General features: G+C 38.3%; 1 protein-coding gene across 4 annotated transcripts in view; it reads right to left on the bottom strand.

Moving 5' to 3' along the window:
* The window catches only part of MAP3K7 (mitogen-activated protein kinase kinase kinase 7), a 68,941-nt gene extending 52,031 nt beyond the window's left edge, over positions 1-16,910 (bottom strand). For 3 of the 4 annotated variants that reach the window (XR_011422585.1, XR_287900.4, XM_001503783.5), the window contains exons 1-5: positions 16,387-16,898; positions 3,335-3,445; positions 2,194-2,259; positions 1,645-1,690; positions 403-541 (exon numbers count right to left, since the gene is read on the bottom strand). Coding sequence is in view for 2 of the 4 variants with exons in the window: in XM_001503783.5 (XP_001503833.1) it covers positions 403-541; positions 1,645-1,690; positions 2,194-2,259; positions 3,335-3,445; positions 16,387-16,506 (482 nt within the window). In the remaining 2 variants the exon portion in view is untranslated. Of the gene's footprint in view, positions 1-402; positions 542-1,644; positions 1,691-2,193; positions 2,260-3,334; positions 3,446-16,386 lie in introns of all 4 variants that reach the window. The other variant, XM_001503780.6, reaches the window with a different exon arrangement.
* Positions 16,911-17,945: the final 1,035 nt, after the last annotated feature.

Below are 17,945 nucleotides of genomic sequence, written 5' to 3' on the forward strand. Positions count from 1 at the left end.
TTCTTTAGAATGTCTGCTATGGGTGGACATTGTGCTAGTTGTTAGGGATCCAGCAGGGAACGAGACAGATGTGTCTGTGTTCTCATGGAACTAACTGTCTAGGGACAATAATATATACTGCAGGTGCGAAATAAGATTTATAGACTAATGATTCTAGAAGTACGCTAATCCAAAGTAGGAGTTACTAAAAATAAAAATTTGACCAAAATAAAAATCCCACTAAAGACAAGATTCTAAAATGCAAGCTTAGATAAATGACTAAATGATAAACGGGAGTTAAAAATAAACACTCTTGATGCAAGCCAAAAGGGAATAGAAAAGAGAAACTCATGTGCAACAATCAGCTTGAATTAGGGGATGGGTGAGGGGTGGCAAGAGAGCCACCACATGACTAGAACTTACTTTGGTGGTTTCAGGTCCCTGTGAATTAGAGCTTTGGGTTGCATGCTGTGAAGATAGGCCACTCCTTGGGAACACTGTAAACACCAACTCATGGCATGGGCAGCAGTGTAATACGGCAGTGGTTCAGCCCCATGCAACACTGCAAAACAAAGGCACAAACTAAAAAGAACTTTATTGCATATAACAAAAGATACAAGGTGAGCACAAGCACAATCACAATATACATGACTGGGTATTTTTCTACACATGCTCCCATCAATCGTGCTTTTAATTCTTTTCTACATAAAGTGATGGAAATATCTAATAATTTCAAATGGATAACTACCACATAAGTACCTAACATTCAATAGTGCTTCTATTAAATGTTATACATATATTCAAGTAAAATTAATATACATTACCAACTTTTTCATATTGATAGATCAGCCTTTGAAATAATAATATAAATTATAAGCAATATGACACACTACTATAAGAGATACAGAGAAATAGTATAGAAGGAAGCAATTTAATATGTATCAAGATGTTTACAGTGATGCTTTCTATAATAGTTAAAAACTAGAAATAGTTCACCCAAATAAAACAATGGCATATTAGATACCCACTAACAACAGATGAACACATAGGCAGTAAACATAAGTAAAAACTTACATAGAATAATGTTAATTTAAAAAATAAAATGCAACAATTTATTTTATACAAGTGGTGTAACAAGAGACAATACATTTACATATATGGTTGCTATTTCTTAGAGTGAAAGAGCTCTCTTCTATAAAGGTAACCAGATGATACACAGCTTTCTTCCATTGTTATAATTAAAATGTTCTATGAAGTGAGTTTTCAATTTTATTTTTGAAAAGAAATCAAAAGAAAGCAGAATGAAATGGAAGTACGGTTAAAGAGTTTTAAAATGAGGAGGCTCAAAGCTAAGATAGAGCAAAAGGAAAAAAAGTATGAAGATATTTTAAAATCTATTTAAAAAGCAAATTTTACTTTACTTAAATGCTTTTAACATTATGAAAAGTACCATCAATTTAAAAGATTGATATACTTAGACATCTAAATTTCATATACTAATGTTGTAGCATCTTTTCATTTTTAATCTTGAGCTGATTTCTTTTTTTAATTACCTCCTTTTGGGACTCTGAGGGTAAATTGTGAAGAACATTAAGTAACTTATAGTTTATATGAAAAGCTTTTCAATTATTTTATTCTACTAAAGACAGGTCTAATGACACTCACCATTATATAAAGAGCCCCCTTCAGCATATTCCATCACCAGACACACCTAAAGGAAACACATGCCAGAATAATTAACTACAGAGCTGTAGCTTCTAGGGGACATCACAGATAACTTAGTTCAACCTTTGATTTTATAAATGCATTAAAAATCATTCTTTTGGCCCCTACCATGTGAATGTCACTAGAGGGAAAAAAAAGGTATCCATGATCTAAGATCTTCTCTTCTAGGGGCCCACTGTCTAAGAATGGAGATGTATGTAAAAATATAACCACAAGAAGTTGGGGATGTTCTCCTATGCTAATGAGTAGGTGCTGTCACAGGAGATCATAAGCCTCATAAAAAGATGAGGTTACTGGATAAGACGACCTAAGACAACTCCTCCAATATACTGTGTTACTCAAAGACTAGAAACAAATCCATAAAGTACAATTTTTTTTCAGAAATAATGTAACATAACAAATCAATATAGCTTCATAAACTATACAACTGCACACACCTGCCATGTCATTTCTTATAGACAGGTGACAATGAAAAAGCGACAAACTTACTGGATTCAAGCAGGCGCCATATAGCTTTACAATATTAGGATGGTTCACACGGGATAACTGCCGAAGCTGTAACAAATTAAAGTTTCTTTTAAAAAGTGCTAATCTTTTTTTTTTCTAAGATTTTTTTTTTTTACATTTTTTTTCCTTTCTCTCCCCAAAGCCCCCCAGTACATAGTTGTATATTCTTCGTTGTGGGTCCTTCTAGTTTTGGCATGTGGGACGCTGCCTCAGCGTGGTTTGATGAGCAGTGCCATGTCCACGCCCAGGATTCGAACCAATGAAACACTGGGCCACCTGCAGTGGAGCGCCCGAACTTAACCACTCAGCCACCGGGCTGGCCCCCAAAAAAGTGCTAATCTTTTAAGAACTGATTTCAAAGCATCTTTAAACTCTTAGGGTTGTACAAAATGTTAATCATTAATCAGCTGTGTAATCATCCAAATCACTATTTACTATGTAGCAGGCACGGTGGTCCTTAGGCCCTGCCCAGAATGGCAGAGGATCACTGCTCTAGAGCTTAGTTGGGGGACGGACATGTAAACAAATAAAGCAATGTTCAAAGTTCTATAACAGGAGTTATGAACAAGATAAGTACATGTAAGCACATATAAGAAGAAGAAATTAACTTTCCCAAGAAATGTTAGGACACCATCCAGAGATGGCATTGAGTTGACTTACGCAAAGCAGAAGAAGCCATGTCATTGTGATTATCATCATCTTCATAGCTATGGTTGAATAATCCACCTACTCTATTTTGGGCCCTGGTGGCCACTTTATAGATATTGTATAATTCTCACAACTCTGCAAGGTAGGTATTATAATTTCTATCTTAAAGATGAGGGACCTTTAAGATAAGGCTCAGAGAGGGTAGGAGAGCTGCTATACCTACAGGTAGGAAGTAGTGCAGCCAGAGTTTGAACTTTGGTCTCTCTGACCTAAAATCTGCACTCTTTCTGCCTACTTGTACACTCTTCCCTACACTCCATCTCCCAGCTCTTGAATTAATTCCCTCTTCTCCATTCCCACTACCAATGCCTTAGTAATTCCAACCTTACACTTGACAAACACGTTTTTTCATAATATTAAATTCACAATGTATCATGGGTGAAGATACGACAACAGAAATGACATCTCAACTTACCTCTACAATAAAAGCTTTCCTCTCAGATTCACTTTCTATTTGTTTAATAGCAACATCTTTTGCTCTCCACTTAGCTTTGCAAACTACTCCAAAGGCTCCTCTTCCAACAACCTGAGATAAAAAAAAACACCCTAAGAATTAGAAACAAATAGATCCAGCCTAACATATAACACTGAAGCCAATCTGAAAGACTAATTGAAGAAGACTTCAGAAACCAGTACTCTCTGGATTTGCCACTGAACAAGTATGAATTTTTATTAAAGTGAGGAGAGAATGACATGCACTTGTCTTTGTTTTTGAAAATTTATGGTCTAGACACTTCTTCATTCTCAAGTAAAACCAAAAACAACAAACAAAAAAGACTGTTGGAGACAAAATCAAACCAAAACAGGCAAGATGAATGGGAGGATAGAGAGAATATGGTTTAGAAAAAATAAAAAGCAGGAACATTTAAAAACTGTTTTGACCTATCATATTCATGAAATTAAAAATAGCTTTTGAATAATCCAATAGGGTGTAGACGGGAAAGGATGAAAATATAGATGGTAAAAGATTGGTGATTGTGAAGGATAGACAAAATGTGTTATTATCTACAGAATGAATTACTATTTGTCAAGAAAACGGAACTACTGATATATGCTACAACACGGATGAACCTTAAAAACACTATGCTAAGGTAAAGAAGTCAGACACAAGAGACCACATAATGTAGAATTTCATTTATACGCAATATCCAGAAAAGGCAAATCTACACAGATTGAAAGAAGATCAGTGGTTGCCTGGGGCTGAGAGTGGAAATTGGGATTAACTGTAAACAGGTAAGAGGAATCCTACCAAGGTGAGGAAAATGTTTGAAAACTGATTTATGGTAATGGTTGTAAAAACAAGTATATTTGTACAAATTATCGTACATTTCAAATGGGTGAATTTTATGATATGTAAAATATGGGTTATTAAACATTATTTTTAAAAAGTTATAAAATAAAGATTGGCTATGTGTTGTATTATTGTTAAAGTTAACCAATGGGTACCCTCAAGGGTTCATTGTTCTCTCATGCTATTCTCTCTACTTCTATAAACTTACTATAACATAAAAAGCACAAGAAGAAAACAAAACAAAAAAATAGCTTTTGATACTTGTTAGAACAAAATCATCAGATTTTATCATTGTAAAGTTAAGTGTCCTTTACTCCGATCTTCCAACTTTCAACGGATCTAAGTACTTCGTGTCAATGCCTTTTCCTCAAGTGAAAAATCTACCTCCCAGTACAGCTCATTTTAGCATGTACTTTCTATGTAGCAGGCAATGAGCTAAGTGCTTTACTTCCATTACCTCATTTACACAACTCTAGGAGACAGGTACTAATGCTATCCTCAATGTACAGAGGAAGCACCTGGGTTTAAAGACATAAACTAACTTGCCTAAAGCTATATGGCTAGTAAATGGCAAATGCAGTTTGAAGTCAGGCAGTCTAACAGCAGAATGTTAGAGATCCTAATTTGTACACATACATCTGTATTATATATCAGAAAGTACCAGTTTCAGCTTCCCTTGGAGGAGGAGTCTTCACTTCACACAAACCTACACAAATAAATCCTGGGCACAAAACTCTTCTATAACAAAGTCAGCTGCAGCTAGGGTGATCAAATAGTTTATCATCAACATCGGCTTCTTTGTAGAGAAAGAAGGGGGTGTTAACAGTAACAAGCAGGACAGTAGTTGTAAACTGGGATGTACGGCCACTCTAGCCATTGCTCAAATTCTACTTCATACATTACGCAAAGTGGTACGGACATTTCTCATGTTGCTTAACATATAAAAACCACACAAATGGTTAACATTTATTGAATGTTTACCATGTGCCAGGTAGCTTTTCATGTATTAACACATTTAATCCTCCTCCATTTTAAAGGTAAGTAAACTGAGTCACACAGTGCAAAGTGCCCAAGATCCCACTGGTCAGTAAGTATTCAGAAAACCCAGGATTTGAAGCCTAGGGTATATAATAACCAATTCACTCTATATTCAGCTTCTATTCATCATTGGCTTAAAGGAAACTGGGCTGCCTCTAGGCGAAAGAAGGCCAGCACCTCTGGTGGTTAGTCTTTCCTTTGGTGACTTTCCCTTTTTCCCTTTCCAACCCCCCGGTACTCAGGGTCTTCCTGCTGTTTAGGCTCTTGCTCTCCTCCACACTTCTCATAAGAGAAAGGAAGCAATTATCACTCATTTGCACTTGTCATCCAGTTACTTTAACATGAATAGGTACTGGCTAAAACTAGTAGCATTAGAATAATGGAGAGCACGCCTGGGCTCTGGAATCCACAGGCTTTAGTTCGAATCTAAGTTCCGGAACCTATTAGCAATTAATGCTGGGCAAGTTAACATCTTTCAGCTTTTGTTTTCTTGAGAGTAAAAAGGAGATGTTTACATTTTCCTCAGTGAATATCTATAAGGTTCATAAGTCAAAACCGGGCATTTCCTTAAATACTACAAAAGAACAATAAGTGCTTGGAGTTGGGTAGGAATCAGTGGAAGGAGCTGTGCTACTCATTTCTCTCACAATTAACCACGATGAATAGCAAACAGGTCCTAAAACAAATTTCAACTTTAGGGGGATATTAGGCTAATAAGCTGTGGATGGAGACCAGCCTACCTATTGATATTACTAAGAAATAATGATTATGAAGTAATTTAATTTATTCTTCAACCATGTATTTACAAATACATCAAGGAAACTAGTACTTAGTAGGTCTCTTCTTGCTTCATTTTCCTATTCTCAGGAATGCCCATGCACGGATTCCAAACATATATGTGGATCATGCACTTAAAAACTGTTAGGTGTGTATGACTGACTGTGATGCACAAGTGCCACCTAGTGCTGAGATGATGGCTGACTCTGATCTTTTGACTTAAAAGCATGGGAACAAAATGTGGGGAAACGAGGACATGATAAACTTTCTCCCTTTTGCTTAAGAAAGCAGTTTTTTGGAACACCCTGAAAGACAAAATAGGCATATTCATGTATGATGAGAACCCATGGCCTTAAGAAGCCTCCACTCACATTAGGGCCGTAAGATATTTCATATGTATGGTGAAACAAAAGATCTAAAATGATGATAAAGAAAGTCCAAGATGCCCAAGGTTGTACACATAAACTGAAATATACGACAAAAAAAAATTGCTATGAATTCAAAGGAGTGACGTTAGAAGCAGAGTCAATGCTTAAAGAATAAAATTTCTGTGTACTTAATGATTCTGATCACTAACTGCAATGTACGGAGGCGAGTTTCCCCACACTACCAAGCAATTCTCAGATACCAGTTGGGTGTCTTGCAATTCAGCTAAATTCCGACACTATCTAACTAGAGAGAGCATCAGATTCCATAGGTTAAGGGATCAGTTCTACAGGACTGCCCCCCCAATCCAGCTGAGCTTCTGACCAACTGACTACAGATTAAAGGTTCCAGTGACCCCCTCCTTGGGTTCAATTAATTTGCTAGAGCACCTCACAGAAAAACATTTTACTTACTAGATCACCAGTTTATTACAAAGGATATAACTCAGGAACAGCCAGATGGAAGAGATGCACAGGGCAAGGTATGGGGAAAGGGTGCGGAGCTTCCAAGCCCTCTCTGTGGACTGCTCTCCCCGCGTCTCTACGTGTTCAACAACCCTGAAGCTCTCCAAACCCAATCCTTTAGCGTCTTTATGGAGGCTTCATTACATAGGCAGGACTGATTAAATCACTGGCCATTGGTAACTGATTCAACCTCCAGCCCCTCTCGTCTCCCCAGAGGTGGGGTGGTGGTGGTGGTGGGGGGTGGTGGTGTTGGGATTAAAACTTCCAACCCTCTAATCACATGATTGGTTCTCCTGGCAACCAGCCCCGATTCTAAGGTGTGCTTCAAAAGTAACTCATTGACATAAAAAAAGACATATAAGAAAAAAAGAGAGAGACATCTTTATTGCTCTCATCACTTAGGAAGGAAATTTGGAGGGCTTTGGGAGCTGTGAGCCAGGAACCACGGACAAAGATGGAATATATATGAGAAATATATTTTCGTCATCTGAATGACTAAACATATATTTCTTATAAAACACCATATCACAGTATTAAAAAATGACTTTCCATTTTTTCAAATGGCACAAATGTGGAGTTATTAGGGGTGAAAAAAATATATATATATAAAGAATTGAGCCCTAACTTCATGGGATGCAAGTGAAGTGGAGAAGAAATTCAAGACAAAATAATAACACAATTTTTTAAACACCAGCTGAAGAGAGCCAAAGGTGAGAGGCTGTGAAGGTGGCTCAAGAATCACCTCCTCCCCTTCTGGGATACACTTATGGATGTGAGGGCAGAAAGGACTTATCCCTCACCCAGTTCTCACTGAGATGCCCAGGAGGAGGCAGCCTCATAGAATATACTTTGCCAACACGGGAAGCTACAAATGAGTAAGACTGGCAAGGGAGATAGGTAGCGGGAGGCCCTACTCATGTTATCTCAGCCCCAACAGACATGGAAATGATACAGAAAAACTCTTCCCACGAGAAAAGCATGGTAACTGAAAATTAAAGACTATTCTGACAGTAGGAAGGAGGCTTGCGTAGGGCAGAGCGTTGGCACACATATCAGAGGCTGTAGACGGCTCAAAGACAGGGAACTAAATGTAGAGCTCAGCTGAGTTTCAAGGATCAATGAACATCAAAGCGGAAGGCCTAGTCAGCGAGCAGGAAGAAATGGGCAAGGTCTCCTGCTTTCAAGGGGAAAAAGTGAGGCTTATGCCAGGACAATGATGAACTTCATTTGTTTACTCCCTAAACCAATATCTCTTCAATGTCTACTATATTCAGGTGCCATTTGGGATACCAGAGATAGAGCAGTAAATAAGACAAAGGCCCTGATCTATATGGAGTGTACTTTCAATTAAGGGGAGAAAGGACAGTCAATAGATAAAAAGATGAATAAGAAAAACATTAGACTAAAAAGATGCCATGTAGAAAACAAAAACATAAGAAGGTATGACAAAGAGACTGGTGGAAACTTCAGGCCGACGAGCAGAGGAAGGCCATCTGAGAAGGTTACTACCTCGATATTTGAATGACTCAAGGAACAACCAAAGAAGAAACAACTAATGTAAAGGGAAAAAAACCCCTCATTCCCTATTCAACAATATTTGAACCCCATCTATAGGCTAGGTACTATCCTAGGCACTCAAGACATAGAAGTGAACAAACCAAACAAAAATCCTTGCTCTTACTGCTCCTATTCTTAGGGAGGGAGGCAAATAAAGAGAAAGCAAGGCATATAAGAAAAAGATATAATATTTTAGAAAATGCTAAGTGTGCTAAGAAAAGGAGCATAATTTTGTGTGTGTGTGTATTCCTCCCCAATGCAATTTTAAACAGGGTAGTCCTGCAAGGCCTCGCTGAGAAAGGTGCCATTTTAGTGATGACCTGGAGAAATACTTGCAGTGTTTGGTGTGGGCGGTGCATAGTAGGAGAAGGGAAGAGTGATGCAAGCTGAGGCTGGAGACAGAGGCAGTCTGGATTCTGATAGGCTCTCTGCACCATGAAAAGGAGTTTTGATTTCAGTCTAAGTACAAAGGGAAGCAAGTGGAGGAATTTAAGGAGGAGACACATAATATGATTTTACATTAAAATAAAATCATTCTAACTTTCATGTGAAGAATGGATTGTAGGAAAGTTAAAGTATATAAATAAGACCAGGAAGGAGGCTATTACAGCAGCCCAAGCAAGAGAGAATAGCTCTCCTAACGAGGACAAGCTTATGGCAGTGCAGAAAAATGGGCAGATCTAGGATATGTTTTAGAGGTAGAGTCAAAAGAGCTTGCTGATGGTCTCCATGCAGCAGGAAGGGTGGAGAGGAAAAGAGAAGAATCAAGGATAACGTCTAGATTAGGCAACAGTTTAATGAAGGAGAAGAGAGAATAGAGCAAGCAGATTTTTGTTTTTTTAATAAAAGTGAGTTCTGTTTTAGCCATATAAAGTTTAAGATGCGTATTAGATACCTGAGTGGAGATACCCAGAAACAAAGCAGAAACATGAGTTGAGGAAAAGTCAGGCAGCAGATAAAAACTTGGGAGAGTCATCAGCATTTAGTTGGTATTTCTAGTCAATCAACGGGAAGAGATCACCAAAAAATAATATGTAAATACTGGGGTCCCAGAACTGAGGTCTGAAGCACTTCAACATTTAAAACACAAACAGAGGAGAAAGAACCAGAAAAACTGAGAAGGAGCAATCAATAAGGAAGCAGGCAAACCAGGAGAGTGTCACAAGAAGCCAAAAGAAGACTTTCAAGAAGAAAGCAGACAGAAAAACAGCAAAAGCATTAAGCCAATAGCTCTCAAAATGAGGTCTCTGGGGCAGAAGCACCAGCATCACCTCAAAATTTGTGAGAAATCTAATTTCTCAGATTCCAACCCAGAATTACCGAGTCTGAGAGTAGGGCCCAGAAATCTGTGTTTTAACAAGCCCTTCCGGTGATTCTGATGTTTGAGAATGACTGTATTAGGTTACATTAAACACATAATTAACAGTAAGACAAGATACTTCAGTGGAAGCCATCACAAATACCAGAGAGCCCTCCCCTGCTGTCGATATCATTTATGAAAGTTTTCCAGGGCACTGAGACAGGAAGAAAGAAAAAGGAGAATTCTCGTGAGCAATCCACTGTTTTTCTTGAAACATGGTAGATCAACAGAAAAGAAAGGCAGAGATGGCAAATTAAGACAGTGGGAACTGAGGTAAACAATGAAAAAGCTAATAATCAAACTACAAACACTGAAAGGAAGTCACTTTTTACTTACTATTAAATTTCGAATTCAAGTTCACAAATCAAATATGCTTTTTTGGATTGCATTCATATCTGAATAATATACATTTCTTCAACACATTATCATTAACAATTATTTTGAATGACAGTTTTCCCCAAAGATCAACTTTCACCAGGAGTGTAAAAAAGGGGGCTGGCCTGGTGGCGCAGTGGTTAAGTTTGCGTGCTCTGTTTTGGCGGCCCGGGGTCCCCCAGTTCGGATCGCAGGCGTGGACCTATGCACCGCTCATTAAGCCATGCTGTGGCAGGCGTCCCAATATAAGGTGGAGGAGATGGGCACAGATGTTAGCTCAGGGCCAATCTTCCTCAGCAAAAAGAGAAGGACTGGCAGTGGATGTTAGCTCAGGGCTAATCTTCCTCCAAAAAAAAAGAGTGTAAAAAGGGGCAGACATCCAAAGTATAAGTAACTCTCCCATCAAACACATCCATCCAAAATGGTGAACCTAGAAATAAATGTTTTAGATATTTTTCAAAATCCCTCATCTGTAAAAATAGAAGAACAGAGGAGTTCAAAGAGTACTTGGGTTTTAAAAGGGAAGTCAATTTAGAAATATTTCCTTCTAAATTGATGGATGTTTTCTAAATTAAAATGTTCTTAGATTAATTCTCTTATGATATGCGTCCTTCCTCCTGTGGTTCAGCCTCTTGGTTTCGGGTCCACAACTTTAGTCTCATACAGTAAAGCAGATTTAAACTTAATTTCGTTTTTTTCCCCCTCAGGGAAAGATTTGCCCTGAGCTGACATATGTTGCCAGCTTTCCCTTTTTGTTTTTTCCTCCCCAAAACTCCAGTACATGGTTGATATTCTAGTTGTAAGCCCTTCTAGTTTTTCTATGTGAGCAGCTGCCACAGTGTGGCTACTGATAGACGGGTGGTGTGGTTCCGCTTCCAGGAAGCGAACCCAGGCCGGTGAAGCACAGCACGCTGAACTTTAACCACTAGACCATCAGGGCTGGCTCTAAATTTAACTTCTTAACAAAAAATATAACAGAAGTACATGAGAGATAGTATATAGAATATTTCCGTGTGATTAGTATTAAAAGGCATAAAAATCAAAATCAGAATTTGTTGTCTGTATTTAGAGAAAGTAATTCCTTTAAAGAACTAATTTTCTTTAGGACAGAAGACTACTCCATTCCTTCATCCAAGTCAAATTATTAAAAACAAAAAAACAGCTAAACTAGACTAAATGGAACAGGACGTATGCCCTTGCGCTCTTAGTTTACTAAGAAATAATTCTTAATTGTCCCCCATTCATATTATTTTTAGTTCAGTGACTATAGCTGTCAGTTTGGTTTGGCCCTGTTCTGTGGACTATGTGAATAGACCCTGGCTATGCTGCCATTGCTCTGGCTAGAAATTTGGAACATGACAGAACAAGCATAGATCTTACATTTATTAGTTAGAACTTGGAGCCTCCAACTATTTCAGAACTTCAATATCTATTAATAAACTGTGGCAGAGTGCAATTGCCATTTGCTGACAAGACAGATTTGATAACACAAAAGTAAAGCTTTGATTATTCAAACTTTCTTTTGAATTGTTCTTGTAGTCTTTTAAAGCCTGTCAAAGGCATCTGACCCATTTAATAGGCTTTTCTTTCAAATAATATGCCCTTGTCATCTTTTAAGCTACACATGCACAATATAAAAGTTATTGCTGTGTCTACCTCTTCACTGTGATAACAATTCCAGGTCTCTACTGAAACCAACGACCACTAAATTTCACATGGAAGAGTTTATTAATAATTTTGGATGTCCATAATTAAAAACTGACTAATAAATCTATGGACTCAGTTTATTCAGGCCACTATAAATTAGGTTTTTCTCTATTATCAGTTGCCCATATACCTATAACCTAAAACTACAAAATATATATCACTGTCAAAGTTCTTTCTTCATTTCCCCTTAAAACAAAATTTTTGTGTCGCTATTATAAAGCTTAAGAGCATATAAATGCTGCAATGTTTATACACGCTTTGCTCATATGCTACACTTAGGTCAACACTGTGGGTCTCCATTTAAAAAAGCAACCATGCCAAAGAGGGTCTTTTTAGCATTTTAGTAAAGGCCCACCAATAAACGGCTTACTCATGGCATCTTATCCTTTACAGCATCTTTTGCCCCTGCTAGACAAAAGTTATTTGCTAGGTATAAAGGAATCAACATTTGGAAAGAGAATTAGATTTCATTTCTAGTGTAAATGCTGCCTTAAATCACTAAATTTATCTTAACCACTGGTTTTTATAACATGTAATTTAAGAGAACCAGATGGGAACTGAATTCTCATGATTATGCTGTGGTAACTTCATTTATTCATTCAACAAATATTTATTAAAAAACTTTCTAGGTGCTAAGCATTGGAGTTACAAGTGTGAGTAAGGCACCTTACATTTTGCTGGGGGATATACAATTCTGGGTACTGATAAGTGCCATGAAGGATAACAGAAGTGACAAAGACCTAGTGTGCTCAGGGAATGCTCCTCTACGGAAGCAACATTTGAGGTGAGACTTGAACAGTGAGAAGGAGACAGCCATGCAAAGTTCTGGGGGGAAGGGCATTCTAGCCAGAGGAACAACTGCAAAGACAATTCCTCTTAGTGCCCTTCCTAATCTATGATGCTTACTTTATTCACAATCCAGTTTCAAACTCTCTTCCACTCAATGGAGCCTTCTGTGATTAACCCTATTTTGGCTTAAGTGCTCAATTTACATTATATTCATAGTTTTAAATTTACGGTTCTGAAAATGTAATTATTTACTGTTCTGTGTTTATTCTAGTCTCACAGTAAGTCAAAAATTTTAAGGAGAGAACTCTAGGATTATTCTATTCATCTTTCACAGTACCTTAGCAGTATTCGTGCACAGGAGGAGAGTATTCAACTAACTACTGTAAAGGAAATCAGTATTTTGTTTCCCCATCCTCAGAATAAGGTTTGGTTACAGAATATTTCAGAAAGAACTAAAACAACACTGTAAATAAATCCCACGGAAAGAGCAACTGACTCAGAAGTGAGAAACTGCAAATTCAATTGCCAGCTCTACCATTTACTTAGGCATGAGGTTTCTGGCAAATCAAACTCTGACCAATTGTCAAGATCTGCAAAATGGGGATATCACTTGCCCTGTCTAACCAGGATTACTTGGTCACCAACTACATTCCACAGAAGATGATCACTGTCAAAGTTTACCATGGAAATAGAGCATAAATACTGGAAACAACAAATGTGTTTTCATTTTAGAACCGGAAGAGACCTTAAATGATCTTGTTCAATCTCACATTTTACACGAGAAAGTAGAGACCCAGAAAAATGAAGTGCCTTGCTCAAGGTTACTGAAATACATTATGGCAGAATCAGTACAGCATCTAAATTTTCTAAATACCCAGCCCAGTTTGCTTTTCACTACTCTGCAGTGCCTTTACTGCTTCTTGCAACCTCGTCCCCAATGTACATACCTCACAATTTATTCTAACATTTATATACTCAGATCCAGAATGGTAAAAACTAAATGACTTAAAAAAAAAATACCTACATACATTTCTGAAGCTGAGACCTTACATAATTTGATATCAGAATTCAATTTAGGAAACGTCACGCTGATATTTCTGAGTCAAAATATTAGGAATGTAAGGATTAAAATCAGCTGATGCTTAAAAAATATGCACTATTAAATGACTGCAAATTTGGTCTGTGGTTGGAGTATTTTTTTTACATAGTTTCTAACTGAATTGATAGGATGCTAATTCAATTACATTGTTATCTGAAAAATATAGAATATAATTTTATTTACAGGCAATATATTTGTACCATACAAAATACTGAAAACAATGTAAAATACTTTTTGTTTCTGGTCATCTTCCTCTGTTCTCTTATTCATGATTTTGACTTAGAAGCAGATTCTAAGATGAGAAATAGTTATTGAGTGCCCATGGTGCACCCTGGATTATGTAACAGTTTTAATGTGGGCAAATGATGATGGAAATTATGTAACAGTCTCAACATTAGAAAGGTCCAAATTCAATCTTTAAAGTGAAAATAAACTGATATTAAAAAAATGTATGTGCAAGTGAAGAATATGATGGAAATTATGTAATAGTCTCAACATTAGAAAGATCCAAAGTCAATCTCTAAAGTGAAAATAAACTAGTATTAAAAAATGAAAAAAAACAAAACTAAATGACTGCCTAATATTAGAAATTCTCATCTAAAACCAAAAATCTACTCCTCAAGAATGTCCTAAATATACCAAAGAAAGGTTGAAACATTATCTAAACTGAAAGAGGGTCTTGGGAAACATAAAAATCTAATCAGAAGTTAAATGGCTTTGGTGGAAGAGCAACAAAATGATGTCTCCTTAGTAACTTTCATTCTTCCAAGAAGCAAGAATATAAGTGCTTTAGAAAGTAGTGTGTGAAAACTACGGTTGTAAGAATCAAATGATGTAAGTCTGTGAAAGCATTTGTTAGACTATGAAGTACAAGTTATTATTATATAACAATTTGTAGTCTACAAGCATAGCAGTTTGCCACAGAGTAGACGTAAATGCTTATTTAAACACTGCAATTCTTTTATACTGACTCACTGAAGTTTTATTCTTAAAAAAGAAAGAATGTTAGCCATGAAAGCTGGATCAACTATCCACTTCTGAAAAAGGAATTTATCATAGCCTCAACAGAAAACACACATACACACACAAAAATTCCCCCCTCTTCAAAATACAGGTCCTTCTTTTAGCCATGTGACCTTAAAGCAGGTCACTGTCTCTCTCTGGAACTATTTCCTAGTAATATGTGTCAGGCACTGTGTTGGGTGTCTTGCACATACTGCCTAACAGGATCTGTTATACAGATAAAATGAAATAGAAATTATTATCCCTATTTTACAGTTAAGTAAAGTAAAGCTCAAAGGGGTTAGTTAGGAAACTTGCTCTAAATCACACACCTAATAAGCTGCATAACTGATATTCTGAACGTTCCTCTAACTGCAAAGGCCTCCTTCTTCCCACTTACACTACCTTGTAAAATGAGGTTGTTCTCAGTGATCTCTAAGGTCACTTCATGCAATAAAAAAATATGACTGAGTAATCCATTATTCTTCCAAAACCTGCATAGAAAAAATTTTATTTGTTGAATGATAATTATCTCACTACTTTCAGCTTGCCATTCCCTAAAAATAATTTTGGATTTTTAAAGTAGAGATAACTCTTTGAGAATCTACAATAGAGAACGTACAGGTTCTTTACAGCATATTAAGCAAAGGGCTTAATAATCTTTAAAAATGATAAATAAATGGCAACTGATAAATACTATTTTCAACCAAAGTTTTAACACTTTCTGAAGTGTGTCTTTAAAATATATATACACAGTTTTTACTTTTCTAAATTTTATGGTCCTTATAACCAATTTACTCCTCTGTGAATCTGAAAAGAAGCAATGTATTAAAGGCACATTATTACTTTGCTCTAAAATAACACAAATTATTGCAGAATAAAGAATGGATTCAGGTTTTCTAACAGCGATTTGTCTGGTGGTATATTCTGGTTGTCACGGAAATCATTAGTTATCTCTTCAGAAAATGCTACTGGAAATATCTTTTCTTCTAGACCAGTCTACATTACTAATGGTGAAATTCATCTAAATTAGTGAAACTGAAGGCAGAAGATTTAATATTACGACTACTGCTCTGCGGAATCGGCGAAACTGAGAACCATTCGGTACTCGGGAAACACTTTATTAGACACGATGATGTGCTAATTTACCAAGCATTTATTGAGCATCCACTACGCCAGGCACTGCGCTAGAAGTCGAACAGAAAACAATCCTTGGCCCTTAAGAACACCACGTCTTAGTGAGTTGAAACTCCAAAGCGGCCGCGGTCTTTGATGAATTTACTACTTACAGACATAATAACTGGAGGACCACACTACCTCACCAGTCCATCCTTCTGTTTGAGATTACCCAAATCCAGGCACTAGACTATCAAATCCAAACTCAAGAGTGCCGAAGTGAGAAAAAAAGAGCGCTACCCCGGAGCAGCTGAACGCGGAGAGTCCCCTTTACACCCAGTCTCTGTGGGGACTCCGGGGTGGACCCTGCGGGGCCCGGAGGGTGAGACGGGAGGCGCCTTAAGAGCCGGGCCAAAGCAGAAGCGGCGACGGGCGGGGCCGGAGCCCCGTGCCAGGCCTCGCTCACCTCTTCCACCTCGATCTCCTTGTAGTCGATCTCTTCAAAGTTGAGGACTTGGGAGGGGGCTTCGATCATCTCACCGGCCGAAGACGAGGAGGAGGAGGAAGCGGCAGAGGCTGTAGACATGATCCCTCGCGGAGCCCGGGGGGCCAGGGAAGGCTGCCTCCCGGACACTCCGGGGAGACACGCGCCCACCCGCCTCCGGACCGACCTTCACCCTGGAGCCACGGCGATGCGTGGCGGGGACAGAAGCAGCGGCCACAGCCGAGTCCCGGCTCCGGCTCCGCTGCGTTTTCCGCCGCCGGGCCCCGCCCACTAAACTTCCGGTTCCGGCCAGAAATCGGAAACAGGAGGAAGGCCGTGAGCTCGAGGGAGGGGAGGGGAGAATTTTGTGACTGAGACGGAGAAAGGAAAGACAGGTTGGGGGGTGGAGTAGGGGAGGGTGAGAGGCTATCTTGGACTTGTAGAACAAATTTCGCCAGATCTTTGTTAAAGGGCCTCCGCAACCGGATGATACCGCGAGAGCTGACGCAGTGTCGTAATTAAAATGCGCGAACGGAAGTGGCGCGGAGGGCGCCGGAGTGTCGGTGCGGTTGGTCCTTTAGGAACCCGCGGGAAAGATAAAAAGCCAAGCTCTTAACTCTGGTTGGCGTCTTGTGTTAAGACCCCACTTCCTTTTTTCTCTGAGACCTGCAGACGGACGGGATAGTGTTGAAGTGAATTTTTGTGACGAAGCTTAGTTTTCAGCTAAGCTAAAAGTAAGCTGAGAGGAATTGTTTCTTTAAGAAGCTTTGGAAAACGTGTTTCCCCCAATGTGGTGCCTGGAAGGAAGGAGTTGCTACTGTTACTTTGAGCCACTCCCTGACGCTGTCAGAGATTCTAAAGAAAATAATACAGAGCGAGCCACTGCATGTAACCTGAGTAACACTGTCTAGGCTGAGTGCCCACAAACAGAAGTTAATATTAGGTAAGGTAGATATTTGTAATTTGGCGTAATTGGTGTTCATGTGAAGTTATGGGTTGTATTAACAGTAGGTATCAAGTGTGGAGCACTATGCTAGATGCTTTACATGTATATTTAGTTCTTAACAAAAGCCTTGCAAATTAACTGATTTTTTTTTTTTTTTTTTGCCATTTTCAGGACATGAGAAAATAGGCCCAGAGAGATTAAAACAATTATGATCCTCACAAGCTAGTAGAACCTAGGTCGGTATATCTCCAAGGTGGATAGTATTGCCTGTGTTGTGCTATCAACACAATTTTTAGTTTTGAACTAGCTGTTAAACTTTATTTAGTCAATTTGACCTGAAGACCAACTGGGAAAATTGGAGTTAGAGATGGTGGTTTAAGGACCCGAGATGAAAGCCTGCCAATGTCAAATTCTAAGTCTCAGTGAGAGACCAAAAAGGTACAGAAAGGGAGAAAGTGAGGGGAATGATGATCCTAATATCACTGGAGGAGAGCTTTCCAATTAAGGAGTAACCAAACAAATAAATGCTGTAGAGAAGTTCAACATTTTTGGGTTTGCAAATAGGTCATTTGATTTGGCAATCAAGTTAGGAACT

This window comes from Equus caballus, chromosome 10, assembly GCF_041296265.1.
Source record: "Equus caballus isolate H_3958 breed thoroughbred chromosome 10, TB-T2T, whole genome shotgun sequence".
In the NCBI taxonomy this organism is placed as follows: domain Eukaryota; kingdom Metazoa; phylum Chordata; class Mammalia; order Perissodactyla; family Equidae; genus Equus; species Equus caballus.